Source organism: Lolium rigidum, chromosome 3, assembly GCF_022539505.1.
Source record: "Lolium rigidum isolate FL_2022 chromosome 3, APGP_CSIRO_Lrig_0.1, whole genome shotgun sequence".
Classification (NCBI taxonomy): domain Eukaryota; kingdom Viridiplantae; phylum Streptophyta; class Magnoliopsida; order Poales; family Poaceae; genus Lolium; species Lolium rigidum.
In genome coordinates, this window is record NC_061510.1 from 111,419,059 (window position 1) to 111,446,375 (window position 27,317).

Sequence of the window (27,317 nt, forward strand, 5' to 3'; positions counted from 1 at the left end):
TTTTGGTTGTAGATTGTTTCGGAAGGGGGGGGTCCTTCACCGGCCGATCTACAGCAGGTGGGTGGCGGCTGCAAAGCTAGACGTCGTAGGTAGGAGAAGGTAGCTCTGATACCATGTTAGTTGTCTAAGGTAGAACCGTACCCTCTACCTCAGCCAGATTGCATGTTTATATAGGTGTACCCTACACGTGGGAATACAAGGAGACACAATACCAGGTAGAGTACTACTCTATACCGGTATTATACAAAGCATTACAAGATTTAACACGTCGTACATTCGCACATATACGATCGGTCGTCTGCGAGCAGTGGGAAGTGGGAACGTGTGAGTGTGGCTCCGCCGCGAGCACGTACGTCCGCCGCGGCGCCAGCGGGCAAGGAGCCGTGCTGCTCGCCGACGTCGACGTCGACGTTGCCGTCGACGCGCGCGTTAAAAAATGCCGCTACGCGATGCCCACGAGCCGGCCGATCGTATCCCAGTCCCAGGCCACAACTTTTTCGCCAGTGCTCTCCGCGTAGTCTTTCTGGCTTGGCTCTGTGCCGGAACCACCTGCGCCACTCGCCGCAGTCCATGTCACCACAGCCTTGCGTGTTCCGGTGCGCCATGTCAGCAGCCGAGATCGAGCTATGGATGTGCATGTGGTGTACCGGGAGTGTGGCGAGCTCTGTTTTTTGGTGGTTTATCTATCCTCTTGCCAATACCTGTAGGCACACGTCAGACGTCGCCAATAAAAATCTGGGGCCATATACCCCATTTGGCTTCTTGGATGCTAGCGCGCTAGTTACGTGTGGACGCCTCAGTCTGGTATATAGCTCGATGAGGATTGTTGTTACTTGTTACAAGATCACATCTTTATTCTTTTCGACAAGTCCACCAATCTATTAGTAAACATCACCTGTAGTAAAAAGAGCCGTAAAAGTACTAGTAATAAAATCCACCACTCTACTAATAAACATTAACAATAGTAAAAGTACCAGTAAAAGTAATACAAAAATATAAATATTTTTTAGACCGCCTAGTGAAGACTAGAAGCACTAGACCGAGCTGAAGACGAACCTCCATCATCGACCTCTCTCAGACAGGCGAAGTTTCTCCTTACCCCGCTACGTCATGAAGAGGGGTTATGTTCATAATTATTGTTTAGATAAGTTTATTTTGTGTAAAACTTTTGAGAATAGGTGATTTTTGTCAAAATCATCGTTCACTCGCCACATACCCATCTTACCACAAGGACTAATCCCCGGAGGATTAATCCCCACCTAAATTTTTGTTTGGATCATTGTCCCAAAATGATAATAGTGTGTGTGAGAAACAAGAAGCAATATGTCACATATGACAATATGCACTTTGCAATCTGGACTAATGTTTGATTGTGGTGACCACAAACCTTGCAGATGACGCTCATCCATTTATCCAAATGGAAGCCCAATCCATCCATCCATCCATCAAAGTGACCCAAATGATCATCGCCCATGTGGCCTTAACGGAGCGGCACACCCCAAAGCAAAGATAACATCACAAGTTGCACACCACTCGCTCTCCGATGCAAAGCCAAGAGGGCACTAGTTGCTGCTGCTGATGAGTTATTCCGTGATATGCTATCATAGAAATATTTAATATCCCATCTGCGAATCGTGAGCAAATCACACGCAAAAGTGAAGGCGCCCGATGCGAAATCGTCGCCCACAAAAATTGCAGCGCCGGGACACCCTATATATACTCTACCGGCACGCTCGACCTCTTCTTGCGGCTCCCCACACCTCTTCTCTCCGAGCTGCTACTCTGTTTTGCTGGCCACTCCCTCGTCGAAGATGGAGTGGACGCGCGGGAAATGCATCGGCAAGGGCGCGTTCGGCACCGTGCACCTGGCCGTCGATAGGGCCACGGGCCGCGCCTTCGCGGTCAAGTCGGTGGACACCAAGGGCGGCGCGCCGGCCGCGGCGATGGCGTGCCTGGAGAGTGAGATAAGGATCCTCAAGCGCCTGAGCTCTCCGTACGTCGTTGCCTACCTGGGCGACGACGCCACAGCCGCTTCCAGGAACCTGCACATGGAGCTGGTCCCGGGCGGCACCGCTGCCGACGCGGCGGCGGCGGGTGGCATCGGCGAGCGCGCGGTGCGGCGCGTCCTGCGCCCGGTGGTTGCCGCGCTGCACTACCTGCACGACGTCGCCGGGGTGGTGCACGGGGACGTGAAGGGCCGGAACGTGCTCCTCGGCGGCGACGACTGCGATGGCGCGAAGCTCGCGGATTTCGGCGCGGCGAGGCTCGTGTCCGAGGCTGCGCCACGGGGCCCGCGTGGGACCCCGGCGTGGATGGCGCCGGAGGTGGCCCGCGGCGGCGCGCCGACGCCGGCGTCCGACGTCTGGTCGCTGGGCTGCACGGCGGTGGAGCTGCTCGCGGGGAAGCGGCCGTGGTCGGAGCTCGGCGGCGCGCTCGAGGTCGGCGAGCTGCTGCTCCGCGTCGGGTTCGGCGGGAAGCGGCCCGAGCTCCCCTCGTGCCTGTCAGACCCCTGCCGAGACTTCCTCGACCGGTGCCTCCGCCGCAACGCCGGCGAGCGGTGGACCTGCGAGCAGCTGCTGCGCCACCCGTTCCTCGCCGTGGACGCCCACGACGACGACGAGCCGGAGCCGTCTCCCCGGGCGGTACTGGACTGGCCTGCGGACTCCGACGCATCCTCCGGCTGCTCGGAGGACATGGAGGAGGAGCACGAGGTGATGGCGCGCGCAAAGGGGAGGATTGCAGAATTGGCATCAGACAGGACGCGCACAAGCTGGGCGCGCGAGTTGGATGAATGCCCCACCTGGGCTTCCGACGCCTGGGCCCCACTGCCCAGTATCGAGATGTCAACCAATGTACCATCGCCATCCGACGCTGCCACAGTCGCCGATGCAGGAAATGGCGGCGCCCGTGGACCCGCCGTTAGCGGCGGCAGCAGTGACGCTGTACTTGCCACCGCCGGCGTGGACGGCGGTGTCAACGGCCATGCTTGGTGCGATGATCGATGTAGGAACCATAAATGTTGGTCTTGGGCTGGTCGACATAGTTGGCCGCCGGTGGCCGTTGTGTTCTTGGTGGTGTCATTGTCATGTATTCTCTCCCGTTTGATTCAATCAAAGATTTTGTGTGCGCAAGCAGCCGGTGAATTGTTAATATTTTTCTTACTGTTTCTGGTTCATGCTTCTTTGGTGGTTTTGACTATTGATTCTTGATCGATGTTGCTGCTAATTGTGTGAGCGAGCCGGCCGAGATTTTAGTTGGTCACTGGTCAGCAGGGCGCCAGGGCGTGCTTGCTTGCTTCCTTTCTTTGCTAGATTTGCATTGCGGCGACAAGAAGCTGAGTGCAAAAATCAATCACTTGGCTTTAGCGTATCGGTATGTGGCTTGAGATCGAAGCCAATCTGGCATGTCTTCCAGAATACTGCTACTTGTATACATACATACTCGAACTACTCGTAAGTTGTCTAACACTCAACTACTCCAATTTATGGAGAGCCAACATGCAACTGCCCGAAATAGCGGCCCTCTTCGCGTGGTCGATTGATCAGGTCCATAATAGACATTGAGCCGCAGAACGAAGTGATCTTGGAATGAATAGGCATCCTCCGTTCATCACTGTGTTTCTTTTACCCTGCAACATGTATCATTGACAGACGGAAACTGAAGCGCAGGTGTAGCAACATTGGCTGCATATACAGACAGGATTATGACTTTCAGACCGTGGGAGGATTCAGCAAGAAACTTGCCCCAAGTTCAGCAAGCCGGAAAACGGACGATGCTAAGAGCATCCCCACTCGTCTCCCCGAGGAGCCCCCTGAGCGACGATTTTCTCATCCGGACGGCGTAATTCGGCCCAGTCGCGCTCCCGGTTCCTCGATTTCGTCCGGATTCGGGCCTAAATCCATCCGGCGAGCCCACGCCAACCCCGGTCCCCCGGGGTTCTATCGGGGAGTCCGGACGAATGAAAAGCGGGGAAGGGCCCGATCTGTCGGCGACTCGACACACGAACCCCACCGCCACCTCGATCAAAATCTCCCCCACCCCTCGTGTCTCTCTCGCCGCCGGCACCACCCCGCCGGCTTGTTGCCCAGATTTCGCCGTCCCTCCTTCCCCACCTGCCTATATTCCGCCGTCTTTCGATGACGGCCTATTTGGCTGCTCCTCCGCCGGCCTGTTTTCCGACGACGGCCTACTCCTCGTCGTTTGCAGCTCGGGTTGCCTCGACCACGCCCGTTAGGTGTTCGTCCATTTACCTCGCCGGCCATGGACTCGGACGAAGAGGAGGAGCAGATGTTCGTCGAGCTTATGCGAGAAGAGATGGCAGCTGCTGCCCAAAACGAGGAGCACATGATCATCCTCGGTTGTTTATCAAGCCTGTACGCCGGGGTGGCAACTGGTCGACGTGGTGGGTCGGCACCAGGTCGCTGGAAGTGCAAGCCGAGACAGCGAATGGAGGGCTACTGCATGTTGTACGCCGACTACTTCGCCGACAATCCATTGCACGGTGAGACTGTTTTCAGGGGTCGTTTCAGGATGAGCAGAAAGCTATTTCTGCAAATTGTGTATGACATCCGAGAATTTGACCCCTACTTCAGATGCAAAGCGGATTGCACTGGCTTGGTTCGATTTTCGTCACTGCAGAAGTGCACAGTGGCTATGAGGATGCTGGCGTATGGAGCTCCCGGTGATGGTGCAGATGACTATCTTCGGATGGCGGAGTCCACCGCCCTTGATTGTTTCTACCGGTTCTGCGGGGCCGTCATAGCGGTGTTCGGGGACTTTTACTTGAGATCACCCATCGTCGAAGACACTCGGAGGATCCTTGCAACAAATGAAGCTAGGGGTTTTCCGGGGATGCTTGGAAGCATTGATCGCATGCATTGGAAATGAAAGAACTGTCCGTTTGCGTGGCAGGGAATGTACAAGGGTCACAAAAACGGCTGCACTGTGATACTTGAAGCAGTGGCTACCCATGATCTCTGGATTTGGCACTCTTTCTTTGGTATGCCTGGATCCAACAATGACATCAACATCCTAAACTGCTCCCCGATCTTTTCCAAGCTTGTTGAGGGTAATGCTCCCCCGGTGAACTATGTGATCAATGATCGGCACTACAACAAAGGATACTACCTTGCAGACGGTATCTATCCAAAGTGGGCAACATTTGTGAAGACTATCTCGAAACCTAGCACCCCCAAACTTTGCGAGTTTGTCAAGAAACAAGAAGCTTGCCGAAAAGACGTCGAGCGTGCATTTGGTGTCCTCCAGCAGAGATTTGCTGTCGTCCGGTTCCCCGCTATGACTTTGCCCAAAGATCAGATGTGGGAGGTGATGAATTGTTGTGTGTGCTTACACAATATGATTATTGAAAATGAGCGAAAACATCCGGTTCCTCTGGCTGGGCAACAAGCACCATATGAGAGAGAGGGTCCTCTTGCACAGCCTAATCACCAGGTGCCGACATCATGGGCCGCCTTCATTGCTATGCGCCAGGAGATTCGAGACTCTACAATGCATCAACAGCTGCAAGATGATCTGGTGGAGCACATATGGGCGCTCCGAGGCAACGCCAACGCCGACACCAATTAGTCTGTCTTAATTTGTTTCAAAACTTGTGAAATTGTGTGCTTCATTTGTTTCAGCACTTGTTAAACATTGTACTGATTATCGCCGAATTTGTTTCAGCAAGTTAGCCGAACTTCTTAAATTTTATGTCAAATTTGTTTGAAATATGTCAAATGGTCGAGGTTGGGGGTTTCCTGCCGGAGGGCGGCTGGAACTTCGGCGCTCCCCAGGCCACATTTTCCTTCAATCCGAACGAAAATTACGCTGAATTTGGGCGTGGCGAGCGACAACGAGTGGAGATGCTCTAACAAACAAGACACTGGTGTTATCAGTGGAACCGGGGATGGCCTCTTGTCGATTACAAAAGGCCGGCAGCAAAATCTTCATGCCATTTCTCTTGTCGCAGAAACAGATGTGCACTGATATCTCCGTGGCCGTGGCACTCTGAATCCGTGCGAGCGAGCACGCGGATCGCGCTGAACCTGTACTGAATCTGATTGTTGTACCGCATATCGATCTGCGTCGGGATCATCAGGATGGGATCGCACATCCGTAGCGCACGACGAGGCCGATAGAGTTTCATTTCCAACTTAACTTGCACCTACCAACACAACACCACGGCCATCATCGTACGACGTGCTAGCGACGTACTGTACGCCGGGATCTTCGCGCACAGGCACATCCCGGCAACCAGCATGATACGCGAGTTAAGCGGGTGTAAAGGAGGAGGATCCCGCGCGCATCGAGGGTTCAATGCAAATCATGGGGTGTCATGCGCTGCCTGCTACGCTCATGAATTCGCGGCATATATATCGATCGATCAATCAATGTGCATACAGCCAGCAACCCAGCTCTAGGTACAGAGCACAGCACAGCACAGCAGTTGATGCCGTATGTAATGTATAGTTGTAGCAGTACTGAAGACCACAGCTTCGTATTGCTTCGGTTGATCTGGGTACACCGATGACATGCCCAGGCTGTACGATGAGAAAGGATTCAATGCGTCGCTGTACCAATCCGCCATGAACGATCACCTGTACTTGTATACAAGCATCAGAGCAGAGTTCACTGCCGCTATTTAGTACGAACGAATGAGGCGCCATGCCCTGTGTATCAACTAATACTGGTATACAAGGACTACAGCTACGATATACGAATGTACTGCTAGGAAGGCATACATCACCTTACAGCAACAAAGATACATGTACATTTGTGAGTGAGTGAAACGCCAGCGCCATCCATGAATTTCAGACAACTCAACCCGTATCCATTCCAGAAGCGACTCCAAATAATTGTACATACATGCTGACCCCAGCCACACCACCATCCAGAAACACAAAGCCTTCAATAACTGTCTGTCTATTAACCAAGAAAACCACATGATCGACGCAAATCAAACTTTGCCTAGCACAAACATTTCACCAGAGAAAAACACAATGAAAATTTGTGGAAGGAAGACCAAACTCTGACAACGAAATGAATCGAATGACACTCATTTGACAGTTCACTTGTTCGAGTATAGGATGAAATAGCAGGCAGGCGCTTCACTCTTTAGCATCCTTGGTATCATCTACTGCTGCGGGAGTCTCTTTCTCCACAGGCTCCTCCTTTTTCTCCTCGGTCACCGTCAACTTCTCTACCAACTCGGCGGCAGAGGAGGCTTCCTCGCTTTCCTTCTCCTCGGTCTTTCCCTGCTCCTCGGCGATCTGGTCTACAAGATCCTTGAATTTCTTGCAATCTGAAAAAGAATCAGGAAAACATTAGGATGATGTGATACTTTGCTAGCTTTCCTGGATAAAATAGCGTAATCTCATGGTGCCTGGTATCTCATCTAGCTGCAGCAGACCTCAATTTATATAAATCTCAAGCCTTGGGAGAAACTTTCAGTCTCCGGAACTGCAAACTAATTACAAGTGACACCCGCTATAAATTTGTCAATACTATTAATCAAGAGTATCCTACAATGCTGACATGGTAATATGCATATAACATATCTTCACGAGAAATTTACATCAGAAGCTCTTGAGCTTTTGGCAGTGTGATGAACTGAGTCAATACTCAATATTCTTGGTAATTCACTTACAATGTCCTTGTGATATATTTCCACTTACGTCCAAAAACTTTATGTAAACAATGCAATGGATGTGGCATACAATGTAGATCCTTTAGATAGGAAGAAATTTGCTGGGGATACTGTGAATTTATAATTGGCTACAAGTAGTCAAGTACTACCTCCGTCCCGGTTTACAGGACCTACGCGTATCCCAAGATCATCAATTTGACTAATATAATATAAATTTTGCACTATAAAAATTATACCAATACAAAGTATAAGATCTGAGCTTTCTAATGATATATATTTTGTAGCACATATTTTATGTTATGTTGGTGAAATTAGCAACCTAGAGATACGTGCATGACCTGTAAACCGGAACGGAGGGAGTACTAACTCAAAGCTGAATGGAGGTGTGAACTAATGAAAATTGTTTTAGAGTGACAATGCATGCAGCATTATGGGGGTCACAGGATGATCAACATCAGTTTCATACTACCAGTATATCTATCAACACAAGGATATTCAGCTATCTGAAAAACTGAAATGGCCTGCAAGATTTATTGATTTACAAGTCCTATATACGTGCAAACTCATCAAACTGAACCCAACTTTTACAACAATCTAAACAGCAGTTTTATGACAAATATCAATCCTTTCTGCTTAAGGTGAACAGTTATTTCATCACAAACTGTGAGCACTTGAAATTAGCAGAGCCTCTAATGGGGTCAAAATTAGCAAGTTAGAATGACGAACAAAGATAATTTTCCTGTAGTGCAAAGCATCCAGCGGTAAGGCGGTGCTATACATTACTCACTACTTATACTGAGCAAGTAAACGCAAAAGAACATGAAACTCTGTCGGTGGTTGATTGGTACAGATACTGAGTACTGTTTATGGCAGAATAGCCCTCCACAGTTCTGCCGTGGCGATTAGGGTTAATTGAAGGTGGGTATAGCATGCTAGATCAACCTGAAGTACTACTACTTAGCTAACCAAACCCTAGGCACACAAACAATTTATAGATGCATAGCAGGACAGTGGACCAATACTTTTAAAGAATGCATGACATAATAAAAACACAAAGCTGCAGAGACGATAGGGTGCTCACTCTCGACGGATCCAAAGCGTATGGCGAACATCTCCTCCTTGAGCTCGCCATCGGCGAAATCCAGAGCGTGCCACACGCACGACTTATCACTCCCAGCGTGCTCCTGCATCTTGATCGACGCCACCACTGCACACCGATGAAGGGGAAGAAAAAAAAAAACCTAGGACGTCAAAACCCATCCGTGCAGTCCCCCAAACCGAAATCGCAAGCCGAAATCGCCCCGTACCGAGGTGATTGGCGCAGATCTTGAGCGTCTTGGCCTGGCGCATGACGAGGCGGACCTTGGCGGTGTCCTTGTGCTTGAGCAGCTTGACGGCGCCCGTGCCCCTCTCCTTCCACTGGCTCCCGTCCTTGTCGAATCTGTAGAGCTTCGCTTTCCTACGCGCACCGAACCAGAGGCGTCAGGTTCATAGATCGAGGACGAGGACGATCGGATCGGGCTAGATTGAGTGGCGGCTTACATGTCGAGGAGGATCTCCTCGTCCTCCTCGCCGGTGGTGATGGCGACCTCCTCGAGCTTCACGATGGGGGCGATCTGGGCGCCGGTGTCCTCCTCCTCGCCCGCCGCCGTGGCCTCCTCCTCCTCCACCGCGCGGTGCTCCGCCGGGTCGGCCATGGCTGGAGTAGCGGCGGTAGGGCTTGTTGGGGGCTGTGCTCGCTTTGCTCTACTGCTGCTGCTAGGCGTCGCGGCAGCGGCGGTGGGCAGGGGAGGAAAAGAGAGGAGATAGAAGAAAAAAAGGGTTTATAAAAGATCGTGGGATGGAAACGTGCGCGTTGGAGAGAGCTCCGATTTGGGGAAACCAGAGTAGGGTTGCGTTACGGCTCGGGTGACCCAAGTGGAGTGATCTACGGAGTACTTTTTAAACTGAAAACTATGTTTTAAAACTTCTGGAAAATTCAAATTATTGACTTCTACAACTTTGAAACTTTTGCACAAGAGAGATGAAACACATATGGCCTCAACATGGGTGTATCCCACACCCATTGTCCATTTATCCATACAATATTCAATACTTTTATAATTCCTCCGTCCAACGAAACATGTCGCAAGTTTGTCTAAATTTAAATGTACCTAGACATGTAGAATATGGTTTTGTGAAACATCTCACACATCGGAGCATCATTGGATCTCCTACATGTTCCAGTGTTTTCGATTTTGAAATCAATGTGGAACTAACAATACACAAACTCACAACTCTCTATTTACATATTCCACTTTGGTGATGGCAAAGGAAGAGAATGCTAGAGGGGACAAGCCCCCTCCCCCCGAGCACATCATTCAAATGCATATGTATTGTCAGAGTCGACTATTTTGATATCCTTCGCATGAAAAAAAAACTATGATGTCCGTATAAACAAGTCTTGTTGATATTCATACACTATAGAAAGAACCCCTTGGCCTTGTAACTTCTAAATTGAAATGCACGACTTTGACAGTATATCTAACTTTGGTGCATTGTTTCCATGCATGTGGCAAACACAATATATGGAAGATGTATATATGCTATATTCCAAGATAACACTATTGATGATCAAAATATTAAATTCTCAAAAAAATCATTTGTACACACCTAGTTGGCAAATCTAAATCTTGTAGGAACATTTTCAAAATTTCTAGCCAAGCCCCAACCTTTAAAAGGATGCAACTAAAATCAACAACCCAGATCTAATCCCCACCAAAATCTTCAACTACCATAGATCTAAATAATTATCTATCTGAAACATGCTACTCCATAGCTCTAGGTTACCATAAATCATATTGATTCTATATTCTAGCTATATCTAAATACAAGAAATAAACTCCAATCTTCGAACAGTAGCAATTAGTATATGCACACCAATTACTCCAAACTAAGTCGCCTCAAAATTATCAATGTGGATTAACAATAGCCACCTTGAGACAAATCCAACATAGATTTAGAGCATCAATAAGAAAATATATGGGTTTGCTCTTGTAAATAAATAAACAATGTAACCCCCTAGCTCTCTTCTCTCTCATTTCTAACCACAGAGAAGGGCGAACCGAGGGGAGACAAAGCTTTCGGCACTGGTTCCAGTGGCTCCTCTCCCCTGGGTCTGGGGCTCGTAGGAGGGAGGAGGGCCGCTGGCTCTCGTTCCAGATCTATATAGAGGTAGACTTAAGGTGGTCTATGTATCTAGCTGTAGGCCGGCTCTCAGTTCGTCTCCGGCAGTGAGGGTGGTGGCGTTCAATAAGTTTGCGCGATATCGAGTGCAACCGCGTCTTTCTCCAATGCGTCTAGGGTTGGATATGCGAGCAAGGTCTGCAGGTGGGTTGCCGTGGCGGCGGCAATCTACGTGGCTGCTTATGTCCTCCGTCTCGGCCGTCGTAACTATGTGGGGTCCCGCGTTGCTAGCAGTTCGGGAAGTTATGTATAGGGGTGGTGCTGGCGTGTGGCGTCCTTGGAAGTGACAACGACGGCATACTCCATGCGCTAGCTGACCTGGTGTTGGGTTCGCGGTTGTTGGCGGGCGGTGATGCATGTTGTCGTTGACTTGGTCAACTGACTCGAGCAGTACGACGATCCGGAGGAGCCACGGGCGACGTGCTCCAGAGTATGCGCTTCCACCGCTCGCGGCGGATCCTTTTCGAGGTCCACAAAGCAGCTTGACTGCGAAGAGGTTGTTCTAGGTCTTTGAAGGTAGTATTTTATCTGCAGTTCAATGGATACAGATCACAGGTCTTATAATACATGCTGTAAAATACCTGCAAGTTAAATAAAGTGCTAATTTTAACGCCCGGCGCCTTCAATTATATTATATATATATATAAAGGAATTTTTTGGCCTACGTCGGCGCATCCGGCCTGAGATCGGACGGTGACGACGCCTGAAAGGAACTCGATCCTACGTGGCACATGGCTCGAGTCTAACACCGCGACCGCCACGCACCCTGGTTCAAAAGCTCCAATCCCATTGGTCGAGCACGCTGGAGGCCGCCTCCGCACGCCACGTGTGCTCGGTCGAGAAACATCCCGACCCCTCTTCTCCAAACTCGGCGGCACCCCGCCCATGGCTAAAATCCCCTCTTCCTCCTCTGCTTCCCTCCAAACCGAACCCAGAATTTAGCACCAGGAATAATCCGGAGAAGCGAACCCGACCGCGAATCTTGCACCAGGAGGCTCGCCGCGGAAGAGCGAAACCCGGGCCGAAGCAGTTGCGCGATGGGAATCCCCGTCCGAACCCTCCTCGTCGCCTCGCTCGTCCTCAGCTCGATCGCCCTGGATGTCGCCGCCAAAACCTTAGATCCCTACAAGGTGAGCCGTGAGCGATTACGTGAAATTTCGCGTCGTGTGCGGTACTGGGGTTAGCTAATGCGGTTCTGGGATTTCGATAATCCAATTGTTAAACTAGTTGCGCAATGGGCTGAAGTGATGCGTATGGATGTTTATTTCGTGCAATTCAGAGGCTACAACGCAATAGTAAATCACGGTAATGCTTATACATAGCCCTTACCAAGTGTAAGGGACTAGTGCTAATACGCGCAGCCACATCTAAAAGTGATTTAAGTGTGCTTCCATTTGAAACGTATCTGCCTAATTGATGCTTCAACATGATTTGAGGTGTTTTTGTTTTACTAACCATTGATATATTATAACATCATGCCTTCTTTTTATGTTTCAGGTTCTTGGGGTTGACAAGAATGCCAGCCAACGGGATATTAAGAAAGCCTTTCACAAGTACGTGTTCTGTTGTTCGATTTCATAAAAAAAACAATGTGAATTTTGTTTTTGTGTCTGATAATCTGTCAACCAAAAGTTTATCTAATTTCTGGTGTCCACAGGCTTTCATTAAAATATCACCCTGACAAGAACAAAGACAAGGGTGCTCAGCAGAAATTTGAAGAGATAAATAATGGTAAGACACACACAACTATGTCCATATAAAATGCTTATACTGGTATTAATATCTTGATCTATTTGGTGTTTTAGACATACTGACCTTGCAATGTGTATATGGCTATATGAGACAATCCTTCATTGGACACTTAACATAGTTCATTGACACTAAATAATGTTTCGGCCACATATAAATTTCGATTCTGGCCCTTCCATGTTTCCATTCACATGTTGGTTGAAGACTTTTGCGTTGATTTTGCTTAGGTCTGAAGTGTGCTGGCTCTTGGTAGGCTTGTTTCAGTTATCCCGAGAAACATTCTGAGAGTGTTGCATGTTGTCCTTGAGCTTTTCTAGATGCAGAGAACTGTTCATTCTACATCTGCTTCTCTTTGCAACTGATATATCAGTCCACCAAGAAGTTCTGTAACCCCTGTTAGCAAATTGCTTTTCATTCCATGATTATTTGCTAGGAGATAAACGATACTGTCCGTGACTCTATCCTTTCGTGTAACCTTGAGCTGTCTAAACTGAGCTGGTGTCGCCATTGCAGCGCATGAGATTCTGTCAGATGAAGAGAAGAGGAAAAACTATGATCTCTACGGTGATGAGAAAGGTAACCCAGGGATTGGTGGTGGACATTTTGGGAACCATGAGGGTTTCACTGGTGGTGGTCCCAAGACTACCTATTTCAAATCCGGCGATGGATGGCAGACAATGGGTGGTCCCGGAAATGGCAAAACATTTTCCTTCTCATTTGGTGGCAACCCTGGGTCTGACGGTGGAAATCCGTTTGGCTTTGATTTTGGTGATGTTTTTTCCAACATGTTTGGTGGTGGTGGATCAATGGGAGGTAACCAGCATGGTGGATTTGCTGGTTCTGCTGGACCCGGTGCAAGAACTTCCAGCCAGCATACAAACCCTGTCACCATTAAGGAGGTCACAATGCAAAGTTTCAACAAAGAAATTGCTGACCAAGGAATTAGTTGGATTTTGTTATTCTATACACAACAAGCAAAAGGTCAATTTGTGCTAGAAAGTGTCCTGGAGGATGTGGCTCGTTCACTGGATGGTGCAGTAAGGGTAAGCTGATCAGGTTTATTACATAATGCTGGTCCTTGACGGTTAACATATATCAAGAAATGCTTATATGCTGAGTTGCTGACTCTATTGATGCAGGCTGGTAAGATAAATTGTGAGAAAGAAAAAGCTCTTTGCAAAAAAGCTGGTGTCTCAGTAGGAAAATCGGCTCGTCTCTTCATTTATTCGTACAGCACTACAGAGAAAGGGTCTTTGCATGAGTACTCTGGAGAAAATGATGCTAAGAGCCTGAAGACATTCTGTCAGGAACACCTGCCGAGATTCTCCAGAAGGGTAGACATTAGCCAATTTAGTTTCCCTTCACATGCCTTACCAAACCTCCCTCAAGTACTCTTACTGTCAACAAAGAAGGACACGCCAGCAATGTGGCGTGCTGTCAGTGGGATGTTCCGCAATCGCTTAATTTTCTATGATGCAGAGGTAAGAATTACTGCCTGGGAAAGTTAATTTAATCACTGAAGCATTGCATTCGGCTTTTCATGGGAAGGCCTGATACATAACATAATATACTAGCGTTTCACGTTATAGTTATTTTTTAATCAATGGTTTATAGGGAAAATTTTAATTATAGATTTGAGGCATAGCTTACTGATAAACGTGATGTATCATAGATCATAGAGTAAAACTTCGTATATTAGTCAGTGAACAATCAAGGACGGGAAACATACTATATCTATCCTACGAAAATTGAATGAAGGACATCGAGTGAAAGTAATTTTTTTCGTCTTCAGGTTCAGGATGTTTCTCTTCCACTGCTCAAACGGCTCGGTGTGAAAAATGTTCCAGCACTTATTGGCCGGAACATTAATGGTGAGGAGCAACTTCTGAAGGATGGTATTTCAGTGAAAGATCTCCGATCTGGTATCAAAGAATTGAAGACTCTGCTCGAAAGTTTCGAGAAGAAGAATAAGAAGCTAGCATCAAACCAAGCAAAGAAACCTGAACCGACGGAAAACAAAATCCCTCTCCTCACAGCTTCTAATTTCCAGGAAACCTGTGGAGAGAAGGCTTCAGTATGTATCATTGGTGTTTTCAAGTCAAACAAAGCAAAAGAAAAGCTGGAGACCGTCCTGTCCGAGGTTTGCCTCCTGTCATTTGATGATAGACAGAAACATGACTTTGTTTGTTCTTCGTACCTAGCCTTTGTTTAACACACACATTGTTGTGTTGTGATTTCTGCATTCAGGTATCCCATAAGACTCTGATCCGTGGGCAGAGGTATAACTCTGGAAACGCAATTGCATATGCCTTGTTGGATGGGAACAGACAATCTGCGTTCCTGTCCTCGTTTGACAAGTCTGGATACCAGTCGTCTGACAATCTTCTGCTTGCCTACAAGCCTCGTCGCGGGAAGTTTGCCGTGCATAATGGTGATTTAACGATGGAAGAAGCTGAAAGATTTGTGGCTTCCGTCCTGAATGGAGACGTCCATTTGTCAGCAACCAGACAGAAGCCAGTTCTTAGGTAGAAAAGCTAAGGGTCGCGGCTCTAAGCATTGTTTTTTTTTTTGGAAATAGTTGCAAGTGATTTAGGTGTTAAGTGTTAACTAGAATGTAGTGTGATCTGAGAGTCTTGTACATAGCTGAATCAAGAGAGTAAAATGTAGATTGACGCACTGGATTGGAGTACATGTATGTAGTAGGGATAAGCATGTTTGGGCTATTACACCCTCGTAGTTCAATTTGATCATGGTCATGCTTATGCTTTTAGCTCTGTTACTCTAAGATCTACTGTTTAATTGCTTACGTGCTTCTGTTTAAGCTATGACGTGGTTAATTGCTACCTGTTGGTTCTGCTAATATTCCATGCTTCTTATCTAAGCTTCTAGGGTTTAGTATGTTATGCTGTTTGGTCACATGGGCCATTAGCTTGGATTATTCCTGGTTCTGCTTCTGATCATTGCTGTATGGTTAAGTTGTAGATAAGTAGATGATTCCTGTGCATGATTACTATCTTAGTCATTTAAAAGACATCAGAGATAAGAACCTATCTATTTTTATTCTATCATGTTCTTATAATTATATTGTATATGTGGTGTGTTATTCCTTGTTTATGAACTATTCTTAGTGCTTCCTGTAATCCTGTTGTTTGATCATATGATCAGTGTAAGTGTTTTGCAGAGTGACTTGGTTATCTCCCGTGTTTCCTAAATTTCTCTCTGCTCTCTGATTACGGATGATCCCCTCTTTTATACTATTCCTTCTTATATGCTTAATTAAATATTTTCTCTGTTCCTCCCAATTCTGATAAGAACATATATACTCTCCTATTTCTGTTTCTTGCTCAACTTCATTTTTTTGCTTTCTCTCCTCTTATTCTGATAAGAACGGATTCTACTCCCCATCTTATCTCATTTATTTCTCTTTAAATCTGGTCAACAGATACTGCCTTCATTTTTCCAAGTTTTTTGGTGTTGATTTTGCCAAACGAACAGCATTTCTATTTTACTTGAACAACATTCCTCCTATTCATCACTCTCCTTCTTGTGGACTACCTTGTGAACTTTGAAGCTTGTTATTCTGGTTATCAGAAGAACCTGCTTCTGGGGTTAGTCTTCTCCTCCTAGTTCCTTCTGGTTGATCCTAGATACAGGTGAGTGGTGGCCCTTCGCAAGTTCGCATGTTGTTCCTTGTGGTACCAGAGTGTTGTGGTGTTGTATCTATGTCCAGGGGTCCTATTTATATGTCCTGGCTGCCATGGTGGCTTGAAGTCTGAATTATGATACTTATTTGTCCAAGTTGAGTAAGCTACTTGTTGCTAGTGCTTTGTTCTCCACTGATTGGTTCGCAGTCAGCTCTGTATGCCTTGCTGCCTAGCTCTCGTTGATCTCTATCTGGGCGCAGTTGGGGTGGCTTTGGAGACGAGGCTTGCTGCATGCCTCTGCTGTGGCCTTATTTTGGAATGCCAATGAGCATTGCTGATTGGTGGGCTGATGTGGGCATTTGACAGTGACTGTGCTCTGCTGATTAATGGTGGTTTTGGGCTAACTGTAATCCATTTGAAGTTTAGCCCCTAAGAGCAGCCACGGTGTTCCCAAAGGCTAAATATACCACGTAATGAAAAAGGATTTTTGGTGTTAAATGGCTAAGTTTTCCACAGTGTGTAGATTGTCAAAAAAACTCAAATTTCAATGGCTCAAAAACAAAGAGAGACACTAGAGAAGGGAAATTTGGTCATATGAGCAGCTAATTGCTCCTACGCCGTAATGTTTGGCTATGACAATGCTCTCCCAAATGGAGGAAACTAATGAAAAAATCTAACTTCATGATTTGGACCCCTATTTAATATACACTCTCCCAAATGGAGGAAACTAATGAAAAAATCTAACTTCATGATTTGGACCCCTATTTAATATACACTGTGGCCGCCATAACAACTCCCTTTTATTTAACCTAGAGATTTATCCATGTTTAATTGCCCCGTTGTTGTTGCCTCTAGTTGGCTAGTGTTGCCTTCGGTTTCCTACGCATTTGTTGCCTTCGGTTGGGTCACTAATAGCTGGTTTACAATTGTTGTTGCCGATTTTCATATTTTCTGATCAAACTTATCATTTAGATTAGTTTGGTCACACTAGTTCTTTCCCCACATGGGTTATGCTCCTAAACAAAACAATGCATTCCCCCCAAGACACATACGCTAATCCATAATCTCCTCTGCCTTGTCTTTGATGTTTTTTATTGCAGGTTTGAAGATGACTTTTTTGAACCACTTTACCGTATGGTGAATTTGAAGAAGAAGATTAGGAGAAGACCAAGATTTGTTTTAGGATTTTCTAGTATTTTTTTGATATTTGGTCATTTGTCATAGTAAAGCATGGTTATAATCATGTACACTTGTAATTACATCATTTTTTTGACTAATCTGATCTCAGTTTCCTATGTTGTAATCTTTTAGAAAACTCCTAGCTTAGCTTTAGTTTTTATTTTCCTTGTTCGTCCTTATTAATCTAATCTCTATTTGCTATGCTGTAATCTCGGTGTCTCGTTGGCTCTGCAATGCCTTTTCATCCCACTTGTAATTACGTCATGTGGACTAGTAACAACTCTTTGTAATATTGTTTTAAACTCTGTATTAATCTTTTGATTCAAATTATATTTGAGATATATACATTTCAACTATGTATATGAATTCTTGTTTGAATCAATAATATTCCATGGTTTTTTTAAATGTTGAGTTAAAGTTGAAATTACAAATTCTAACACAGTTGGTCTTTTGTAAGTTGTGCTTGTGCATCTCAGTACTTTTAATTATTAATTATTTACCAAGTGCTCCAAAGGTAGCAAAATAAGCAAAGATCATGCCCACTTCCGTAGTTCCTTGCTAGTTACTTTAATCATTTAAAGACTTTGTTGACTTTGTTTTTCCTACTTACGGGTGCATGAGATGCATTGCACACATGTATATTCCTCATTCTCGTCAACAAACCATGTCTTCTCAGGGCGCGGTGTGTTTTTCATAATATAAATTGCATGTAAAATACAAATTATACTCTTTGTTTTATTGTAGTACAAAATTCTGATGTTGCTACTTTACATCACCCATGTAACCACAAATTCCACAAGACATTTGAGTACACATGTTTACATATGGCCGGTGAGGCAGTGATCATTCATAAAAGTAGCAAAAACGAGAATAAGATGCAGCATAGTTCACCTAAGCAGTGTGCAGATTGTAGCGTGGTGGAATAGTCCATTTGTGCGAGGATGACATCAGCTACAGATAAATGTTGTGGTCTGCTTAGTCCAGTGCATGCTGCAAAACCTTTTTTGGGTCAAAATGTTGAGAAACATTGACTCATCCTTATCCTACCAAGTGCGGGAAAGGTAAGAAACACATGGATAATATGTACTCTGAGCATATCTTGTTCTAAAAGAATTTTAATTGATGGCGATAGCAAAGGAAAGAAATGCGACGGTAAAAGGAGAGAAAGGAAACTCTGCCCACTATATGGTAAACATACCCATATACGATTACTAAGTTTCCAAAAGAATGTCAAAGATCAAGATTGCATTTCCTACCTTTTCTGCATTTACACCAACAATTTTATTTATAACATTCTAATCTATAGAAAACTGGATAGGTCAGGTTTTATCCACCAATTAATCATTACCTTTTCCTACACCCCTTAGTCTGAAACCAGTCACAAAACAGAATTGGTGCATCAAATCTACAAGCATATATATACCTCATATGTGACTATTTCATCACAGATTCATCCAGCCAACACATAGAACCAAAATACCCTTCTTGTTCTGAGTCTCCTAGTCTACCACCGCACCCCAATCCCACAACTTCGCCAAATCTTGTATTTACGATGGAGAATGTTTCCGTGTTGATTGTTGGTGCCGGTCCAGCAGGCCTCGCAACGGCAGCATGCCTTACCCAATTCTCCATTCCCTATGTCATTGTCGAGCGCGAGGACTGCAGCAGCGTCACTTTGGCGCAACCGCGCATACGACCGCTTGAAGCCGCATCTTGCAAAGGAGTTCCGTGAGTTACCACACATGTCATACCCGGTTGATGCACCAACATACATACCAAAAGCATTGTTTGTCAAGTATTTGGATGACTATATTATGCGTTTCAATATTCAACCCAAGTATCTCACTAGCGTGGAGTCATCCACATATGACAATGATAATAAGTGTTGGTCCATCGTGGCCCGTGACATGGTAGAGAGGACAACAATGAATTTCAGTGCAAAGTTCCTTGTTGTGGCTAGTGGTGAGAATAGTGCCGAGAATATTCCGGTGATCCCTGGACTTGACAGTTTTCCGGGTGAGGTCATCCATTCATCAAGATACAAGTCAGGCAAGAGCTTCTCCGGTAAGAGTGTGTTGGTCATTGGATCTGGCAACTCAGGGATGGAAATTGCTTATGACCTCGCGACCCATCGTGCCAATACTTCGATTGTTATACGAAGCCCGGTATGTGCACCTTTTAATTTATTTGGTAATAAGATACAATTTCTAAGTATTATTAGAACTATAATGTTATTTTCATGTATCATGCAAGTTGCAAAGATGTGTGAAATTTTTTTGGGTGCAGATTCATATAATGACGAAGGAACTCATCCGGTTGGGGATGACACTAGCCCACCATCTTCCACTGAATCTAGTGGATAACCTCCTTATTATGGCAGCAAAATTCATATTTGGAGACCTATCAAAGAATGGCATCACAATGCCAAAAATGGGACCAATGATGCTCAAGTCAAAAACTGGCCGATCCGCTGTGATTGATGTTGGCACTGTTGGGTTAATAAAAAAAGGAATCATCCAAGTAAGTATATGGACCTGATATAGACTTTATATATACCATATATATTTACTATGCCAGTTTATTAACATTTTATTTATCTCTTATAGGTTGAAGGAAGCATTAGTAAAATCATAGGGAATATAGTCAAATTTCAAAGCGGTGACGAAATCTCATTTGACGCAATTGTGTTTGCAACTGGATACAAGAGCACAGCAAATGTGTGGCTCAAGGTACTAACATTGATTTTTTTTCTGCCTAAGTCAAATTCGTTTTTAAGCAACAATTCTTAGATCTGCTAACCAAGTTATTTGACATTTCTATGTGTAGAATGGTGAGAGCATGTTAAATGACAATGGACTGCCCACCAAAGATTATCCGAATCATTGGAAAGGTGAAAATCAGCTTTACTGTGCTGGATTGGCGAGGAGAGGATTGGCCGGTATTGCCGCGGATGCCAAGAATATCGCCAATGAAATTAAATCTGTGATATCATCTATGTCCGGCTAAATTGGCCTTTATATGTAATTTAATGGGTCAAGTATGTGATATCTTTGAGACATTTTCATGCCAAGGCTCGTATGTACAAGGGAGTAAACTCTGCTCTTGTATATTAGCAACAAGGGCCATGTAGTTCTATTCTCGTTGTGTAAAAGGGGCTTCGTAATTTTTGCTGAACTTACGGTTTTCTACCGTACTCTGTTTACCTTCAATTCATATAAGACAAATTCCTGGGATGAGTAGTGTATTTTCTGTCGAAAAAACTCTTATGGCATGTTTATACCCGACAGTGAACCACAGCGTAATCATCAACTACATTATTCGGTAGGATCCATTTGAGGTACTGTAATGCCATTCATCAGTACTAGGATGACACTACGTGATGTGGATTATATACTATATATGAATGCAGAACAGTCGTTGATTGTCAAAATTATGGATGAGTGAATTCAATGTTAAAAGCTTCGAAATAAAGTCCTAAAATAAATAAATGTTCTACAAAAATAATAGTACTTGAAGATGAATACAACATGAGTCAATATGCCAATATGTGATGGCCGCCGGTGAAAATTCTAGGAGAAGTGAAGTTTGAGGTCGCAAAAATTGCCATATGTGTCAGGTATTGGAAGAACTTCAGTTTTGTCGGCAGTTAAGTTAGAAAATAGCTCAAACTCAAATACATCCAGAGCTGAGATCACTTCATACCCTTCATAAGTTTCATTGCGAAGGGGTACAGAGCGATCTCATCCTTTGATGTGTTTGAGTTTGGGGGAGAGGGGGGCACATTGAAGCAAAAGTGTAGAAAATAAACCATGGTGATCTTGTTCTTGACCCGGTTGTTTTACCGTTTCCAACTAGATTAGATTGTCGACATAAACTTGTCGTGGGATGTCACGAGTCAACAAGATTGTGGCGGCATAGTAGGGTACCGAGCGAGGGCAGTGGGATGGCGCTGACCGTTAACTCGGTCGTGGTCTGAATTGTAGATAGTTTTGTCCTTGTCTTCTTCGTGTGAGTACTTTATCACTTTGTCTCCACCGTTGTTTATCAGGTTCAACGAGATTGACAACTACAAATGGTATCAGAGCCAAGCATCAACGCTCTAGTGATCATGACTGAGACTCCACCACTTTCGTCGAAGTCACACTTGCTCTCGCAGATGCCGCAACACACATGTGAGCAGAGTCGCGGGTGAAGCAGGGTTTGGTGTGGAGGTGAGGTCGTATGAGAGGGAGGCGGTGGTGGTAGGGATGTCATGTACCCAACGATATGCCACCAGTATAAGCTACCAGTAGCGTGGTAGACGGCACGCCTCCAATAACGTACACCAATGGCGATATACCGGCGACGTGCCGGGTACACACCACATAGGGATTTTTTGGCACGCCACAAATCGACTATTTCCTAGTAGTGTCTCCATCCTCTGTCCCCTTGAGAGTTGACTGTGCCCATATAGCGCCCATTCCGTACTCTTCCGCGCGATCATGCCACACTTGGCGTGAGAATGGGAGAGGTTGTTGGGATGCTTTTGTAGATACTAGGGTTAGGCTTAGATTTAGGGTTATGTTTTTCGTTGTGGCACTTAGCCTTGTGTCGTAACGAGGCATTGATCCGGATCGGCGAGCGACACCGGACATCGACAACACGTTTCTTTGGTCGATGTCAATGGAGGGCAACGGTTATGCATGGATTTGGCGTAAGCTTCTTCAATAAGCTCGTTGTACCTCTCCCTTGTCAACTTTCTTCTCACCTCCATGGAGGAGGAGGGGTGAGGTGGAACGGGAGAGACTAGAGGTTTGGCTTCGCCTAGTCCTTTCTTGTTGATGCTTATTAGAGTTATATTTGGTTTTTCCTTGTGTAGGTCGGTTGGCGCCTAAACCCTAGATTGGTTTGACTCATATATAAACTCTGCAATCTCTCACATATCAATACAAGTTATTATTTTCTCCAAATATCATGGTATCAGACGCCTAGGTTTTCCGCACCCTTGCATTCCTCCACCGCCCAACCCTCTGATACATTGCAAACATATCTATAATTTTTGATGCTCCATGCTTTTTTTACACCAATTTGTATATGTTTTGTTTACACTTCGTGACATTTTTATGCATTTTCTGGAACTAACCTATTAACAAGATGTTATAGTGTTAGTTCCTATTTTCTGCTGTTTTGTATTTCAGAAAAGTTGTACAGAAAATATTCTCGGAATTGGATGAAACGAAATCCGAAGTTCCTATTTTGTTGTCACGAAGACGGAGTCCAAAGGGGAGACGGAGAAGAGCCGGGAGGCGGCCACACCACCCCTAGGCGCGACCCCCTGGCCACGCCTAGGCATGGTGTGGCCCCCCCAGGCGCCCACCGACCTCGCCCTTCCGCCTATAAATTGACATCCTCGGGGAAAACCTAAATACCCGAGCCTCCATCCACGAAAAGTTCCGTAGCCGCCGCCATCATCGACCCTAGTTTAGGAGGGTTCTGAAGCTCTTCCCGGCACCCTGTCGGAGAGGTAGATCACCACCGGAGGCCTCTTCATCACCATGCCCGCCTCCGAATTGATGCGTGAGTAGTTCATTTTTGGACTACGGGTCCATAGCAGTAGCTAGATGTTTGTCTTCTCCTCCTTATGCTTCATTTTTAGATCTTGTGAGATGCCCTACATGATCAAGATCATCCTTATGTAATGCTACATGTTGTGTTTGCTGGGATCCGATGAATATTGAATACTATGGTTGAGATTGATTATAGATTGTTTATATGTTATTTGTGATGTTGCATGCTCTCCGTTGCTAGTAGATGCTCTGGCCAAGTATGTGATTGTGACTCCAAGAGGGAGTATTGATGCTCGATAGTGGGTTCATGCCTCTAGTAATATGGGAGAGTGACAATAACTCCTAACATTGTAGATGTGTTGTTGCTACTAGGGAGAAAATAACAATTCTTTATCCAAGAATAATTATATTGTTTACTTTACAGACTTTACTTAATGCAATAATCTGTTACTTGCAACTTAATACTGAAAGGGGTGCGGATGCTAACCTGAAGGTGGATTATTATTCATAGATGCAGTTAGATTACGGTCTATGAATCTTGTTGTTGTGCCCAAATGAATCTCATAGTAATCATCTTGGCATGTATGGTCTTTATTATGTCAATTGCCCAGCTGTAATTTGTTTACCCATCATGTTATTTATCTTTATGGAGAGACACCTCTAGTGAAATGTGGACTCTGGTCCTTTTCTTTTATACTGATAAATCCATCTACTGCAAGTATTGTTCTCTTTATTTCACTGCAAACAAACATCTCTTTCCACACTATACGTCTAATCCTTTGTTTCAGCAAAACCGGTGAGATTGACAACCTCACTGTAAGTTGGGGCAAAGTATTTTGGTTGTGTTGTGTGCAGGTTCCACGTTGTTGCTGACACCGGTAGTGCGCCCTGCCAAAGTCAGCCAGCAACATCTTCATAAGTGATTTCTTTCTCCTACTGGTCTATTAAACATTGGTTTCTTACTGAGGGAAAAACTTACTACTGTGCTTATCATACCTTCTACTTGGGGTTTCCCAACTGCGTGCTCTGCACAACATCACTCTCCTCCTCTGCCGCCTGGACTTCTCTTCTCCATGGAAGACTTCCGTGCCGCCTCTCAGCCTTTCGGCACCATCACCGACATCTCCCCTTCATACCCATCACCCTAGATCTCACAGCTCACAACTACTATCATTGGTGCCACCTCTTCGAAGTTCATCTAGGGCGATGCAATCTTCTTGCTCACATCATCGGGGACTATGTTCCACGCCTCGATGATCCACGATGGGGCAAGGACGACCTCGCGATCATCCAGTGGATCTACACGCGCGTCTCCACCGACATATTCAACCTCGTCTTCTGCAACGCCTCGTCCGCCGCCGCACTCTGGGTCGTCCTTCGCCATCTTTTCCAGGACAACATCGACGCCCATGTGAACAACCTCAACATTGAGCTTCGCAATCTCGTCCAAGGTGCCTCTCCCGTCGGCGTCTACTATCAGCGCCTCTCCTCCATTGCTGACGAACTCCGCAAGATTGGTGACCCTATTGAAGAACGACATCTCATCAACATCCTTCTCGTCAGGCTCATCGAGGACTTTGACAAGAAGGCCTCCTTCATCCCTATGATGCGGCCTCGTCCCACCTTTGCGGAGGTCCGCCCCATCCTGCAGAGTGCCGATCGTGCGCACCAGAGCCGAGAATCGCACCCTCAAGTCTTCATCGCCACTCCACGGTCTTTGCTGCCCTCCCCTGCCGCGGCACACCTTCCTCAGTCAAGTCCTACCGCGACAGTCCCGCCTGCTCCAAAATTTGCCGCGACAGCGCCTCCAAGATGGCGCCCCAGCCCCAATTAACGCGAGAAAAATCCGACATATCGGCCTCCACAACCGTGATCTGCTCCGACCGCGCCCCCTATCGTTGCCTATTCGACGATACCACGGAGGAGGGATCCTCACGAGGGGGAGAAGAAGTAGGGGCCATCGGGCGGAGAGTCCTCGGGATGGTGGTACGTGATTTACCCAGCTTCAGAACACCTGCATGATGATTGGGCCTACTACTGCTTGTCTGAAATTATCTGGGCGCTTTCGCGTTGTTATAATGAGTTGTGGTTGTGCCTCTAGGGCTCCCAGGATCCGGCTTATAAAGACGCCAAGATCTAGGATTTACACGAAGAGTCCCAGCCGGAATACAAGTTGCCTAACTACGGAATATTACATTGCCGTGCACGTCAAGGATCCGCCTTTCCTTATACGCCATACTGGATCCGGCTACCCCCAATGGGCCAGGCCGGATCAGACTTCCTGGGTTGGTCGGTGGATCCGGGTCCTCGTTCCTGGGCTGGACTTCATCCATCTTGATCTACAGCAACTAGGCCGCCCGATGGGCCATACGCCACCATCACCGCCTATGGGCCACCCGGGCTTGCCAGATCTAGCCACTGTCGATGGTACACCCATGAAGTATACCCACAACAGTAGCCCCCAGAGTTCTACAAATTTCACCTCTTATTTCCGCCTTGCTCGAACCATCTTCACGTCCGACAAACTTCCCAGAAACATGGGGAAACTTGAAGAACTCCGACTTCTTAATACTTCTCTTTCCAGCTTGCACGCCATAAAGATCCTTTATCCTGCGGGACTTCATCCATCGACCCCATTATTACAACGAGTCTCCGGGTTACTACCCTGCAAAGATAATGGCTTGTATTTTGAAATTCTTACCCAGAACCTCGAAAGGTTCAAACAGTTCCACCAATCTTGGCGCCATTTTCGGGCAATTTGAATGGTAACTTGATCCTTAGCCATTTTACCGCTAGGGTTTTTGACACGTGTCCACCATCCGACGGTGCGACACTTGCGTTCCGACCACAGGATGCGTGATACGTCCAAAACGTATCTACTTTCCCGAACACTTTTGCTATTGTTTTGCCTCTAATTTGTGTATTTTGGATGCAACTAACACGGACTAACGCTGTTTTCAGCAGAACTGTTCCGGTGTCTCGTTTTTGTGCAGAAATCCAACTTTCGGGAAAAACCTCGGGATTTTGACGAAAGGGCCTATTTTCCCGGAATAATGACGGAGCCAGAAGGGCAATTGAAGTGGAGGCCCGAGGGCCCCACACTACATGGCGGCGCGGCCCGGGGGGCCCGCGCGGCCATGTAGTGTGGCCCCCTCGGTCGGCCTCCGACGCCCCCCTTCGGACTACTTATTCGCCTCGACCTAAAAACGCACGGAGAGAAGTGGAAGTCGCCAGAAACCCTCCAGAACGCCGCCACATCGCGAAACTCCGTCGCGGGAGCCAGAAGTCTCCGTTCTGGCACTCCGCCGGGACGGGGAATTGGAGGAGATCATCACCGCCATCACCGCCAACGCCTCTCCATCAACCAGCAATGTTTCCCCCATCCATGTGTGAGTAATTTCGCTGTAGGCCGAAGGGGATGGTAGGGATTGGATGAGATTGGTCATGTAATAGCATAAGATTGTTAGGGCATAGTGCCTAGTGTCCGTAGATGGTACTTTTATGATATTGTTGCAACTTGTTATGCTTAATGCTTGTCACTAGGGCCCGAGTGCCATGATCTCAGATCTGAACATGTTATTGATTCATGAAGATATTCGTTGTTTATGATCTTACCCGCAAGTTGTATACACATGTCGTCGTCCGGAACCAATGGCCCCGAAGTGACAGAAATTGGGACAACCGGAGGGGATGGTAGTGATGTGCGGATCACATCTGTTCACGGAGTGTTAATGCTTTGCTCCGGTACTCTTTTAAAAGGAGTACCTTAATATCCAAGTAGTTTCCCTTGAGGCCCGGCTGCCACCGGCTGGTAGGACAAAAGATGTTGTGCAAGTTTCTCATTGCGAGCACGTACGACTATAATTGGAACACATGCCTATTGATTGATTAGTACTTGGACACCGTTTTATTATTATCTGCAAATGCCCTGCTATGATTGTTACATGAGTTTCTCTCATCCATGCAACGCCCGTCATCCGTCCCCGTGCCTGCAGTATTTTAATCCTGCTGTTTACTATAATCACTACTGCTGTCTTTGTTACTCTGCTGCTGTTATTTCACTACTGCTACTGCTATAAAACTGTTACTACTGATAAACTCTTGCGAGCAAGTCTGTTTCCAGGTGCAGCTGATTTGACAACTCCACTGTTAAGGCTTTCAAGTATTCTTTGTCTCCCCTTGTGTCGAATCAATAAATTGGGTAATACTTCCCTCGAAGACTGTTGCGATCCCCTATACTTGTGGGTCATCAAGACTATTTTCCAGGCGCCGTTGCCGGGGAGCATAGCTTTATTTGGAAGTTCACTTGGATTGATATTGTTCGCTGCA

The 27,317-nt window shown here is 46.2% G+C and overlaps 3 protein-coding genes and 1 pseudogene across 3 annotated transcripts; 3 read left to right on the forward strand and 1 right to left on the reverse strand.

Moving 5' to 3' along the window:
- Positions 1–1,766: 1,766 nt before the first annotated feature.
- LOC124695349 (mitogen-activated protein kinase kinase kinase 18-like) lies at positions 1,767–3,674 on the forward strand. Its single transcript, XM_047228205.1, has 2 exons — positions 1,767–2,942; positions 3,651–3,674. Exons 1-2 carry the CDS (start codon positions 1,812–1,814, stop codon positions 3,672–3,674), a joined length of 1,155 nt encoding a protein of 384 aa, XP_047084161.1. The 5' UTR covers positions 1,767–1,811.
- A 3,287-nt stretch (positions 3,675–6,961) lies between these two features.
- LOC124697998 (ran-binding protein 1 homolog b-like) lies at positions 6,962–9,378 on the reverse strand. The gene is made up of 4 exons (XM_047230525.1): positions 9,188–9,378; positions 8,953–9,104; positions 8,727–8,852; positions 6,962–7,300 (listed from the first exon to the last, which is right to left on the reverse strand). The coding sequence occupies exons 1-4, from the start codon at positions 9,340–9,342 to the stop codon at positions 7,107–7,109; spliced, it is 627 nt and encodes a 208-aa protein (XP_047086481.1). The 5' UTR covers positions 9,343–9,378; the 3' UTR covers positions 6,962–7,106.
- A 2,324-nt stretch (positions 9,379–11,702) lies between these two features.
- Positions 11,703–15,366, forward strand: LOC124697999 (dnaJ protein ERDJ3A-like). Its single transcript, XM_047230526.1, has 7 exons — positions 11,703–12,000; positions 12,368–12,423; positions 12,528–12,601; positions 13,133–13,662; positions 13,759–14,100; positions 14,412–14,759; positions 14,867–15,366. The coding sequence occupies exons 1-7, from the start codon at positions 11,908–11,910 to the stop codon at positions 15,146–15,148; spliced, it is 1,725 nt and encodes a 574-aa protein (XP_047086482.1). The 5' UTR covers positions 11,703–11,907; the 3' UTR covers positions 15,149–15,366.
- Positions 15,367–18,994: 3,628 nt separating this feature from the next.
- LOC124698000 lies at positions 18,995–20,448 on the forward strand (annotated as a pseudogene).
- Positions 20,449–27,317: the final 6,869 nt, after the last annotated feature.

Bases quoted from the DNA above. Each gene is read 5' to 3' on its own strand.
- LOC124695349 (XM_047228205.1), top strand. From the start codon at position 1,812: ATGGAGTGGACGCGCGGGAAATGCATCGGCAAGGGCGCGTTCGGCACC. The intron at 2,943-3,650 runs GTACTTGCCACC...TATCATTGACAG, and splicing joins GCGGCGGCAGCAGTGACGCT to ACGGAAACTGAAGCGCAGGT.
- LOC124697998 (XM_047230525.1), bottom strand. From the start codon at position 9,342: ATGGCCGACCCGGCGGAGCACCGCGCGGTGGAGGAGGAGGAGGCCACG. The intron at 8,853-8,952 runs GTACGGGGCGAT...ATCGGTGTGCAG, and splicing joins GATCTGCGCCAATCACCTCG to TGGTGGCGTCGATCAAGATG. The intron at 7,301-8,726 runs GTGAGCACCCTA...ATTCTTTTTCAG, and splicing joins ACGCTTTGGATCCGTCGAGA to ATTGCAAGAAATTCAAGGAT.
- LOC124697999 (XM_047230526.1), top strand. From the start codon at position 11,908: ATGGGAATCCCCGTCCGAACCCTCCTCGTCGCCTCGCTCGTCCTCAGC. The intron at 12,001-12,367 runs GTGAGCCGTGAG...TTTATGTTTCAG, and splicing joins AAACCTTAGATCCCTACAAG to GTTCTTGGGGTTGACAAGAA. The intron at 13,663-13,758 runs GTAAGCTGATCA...CTATTGATGCAG, and splicing joins CACTGGATGGTGCAGTAAGG to GCTGGTAAGATAAATTGTGA.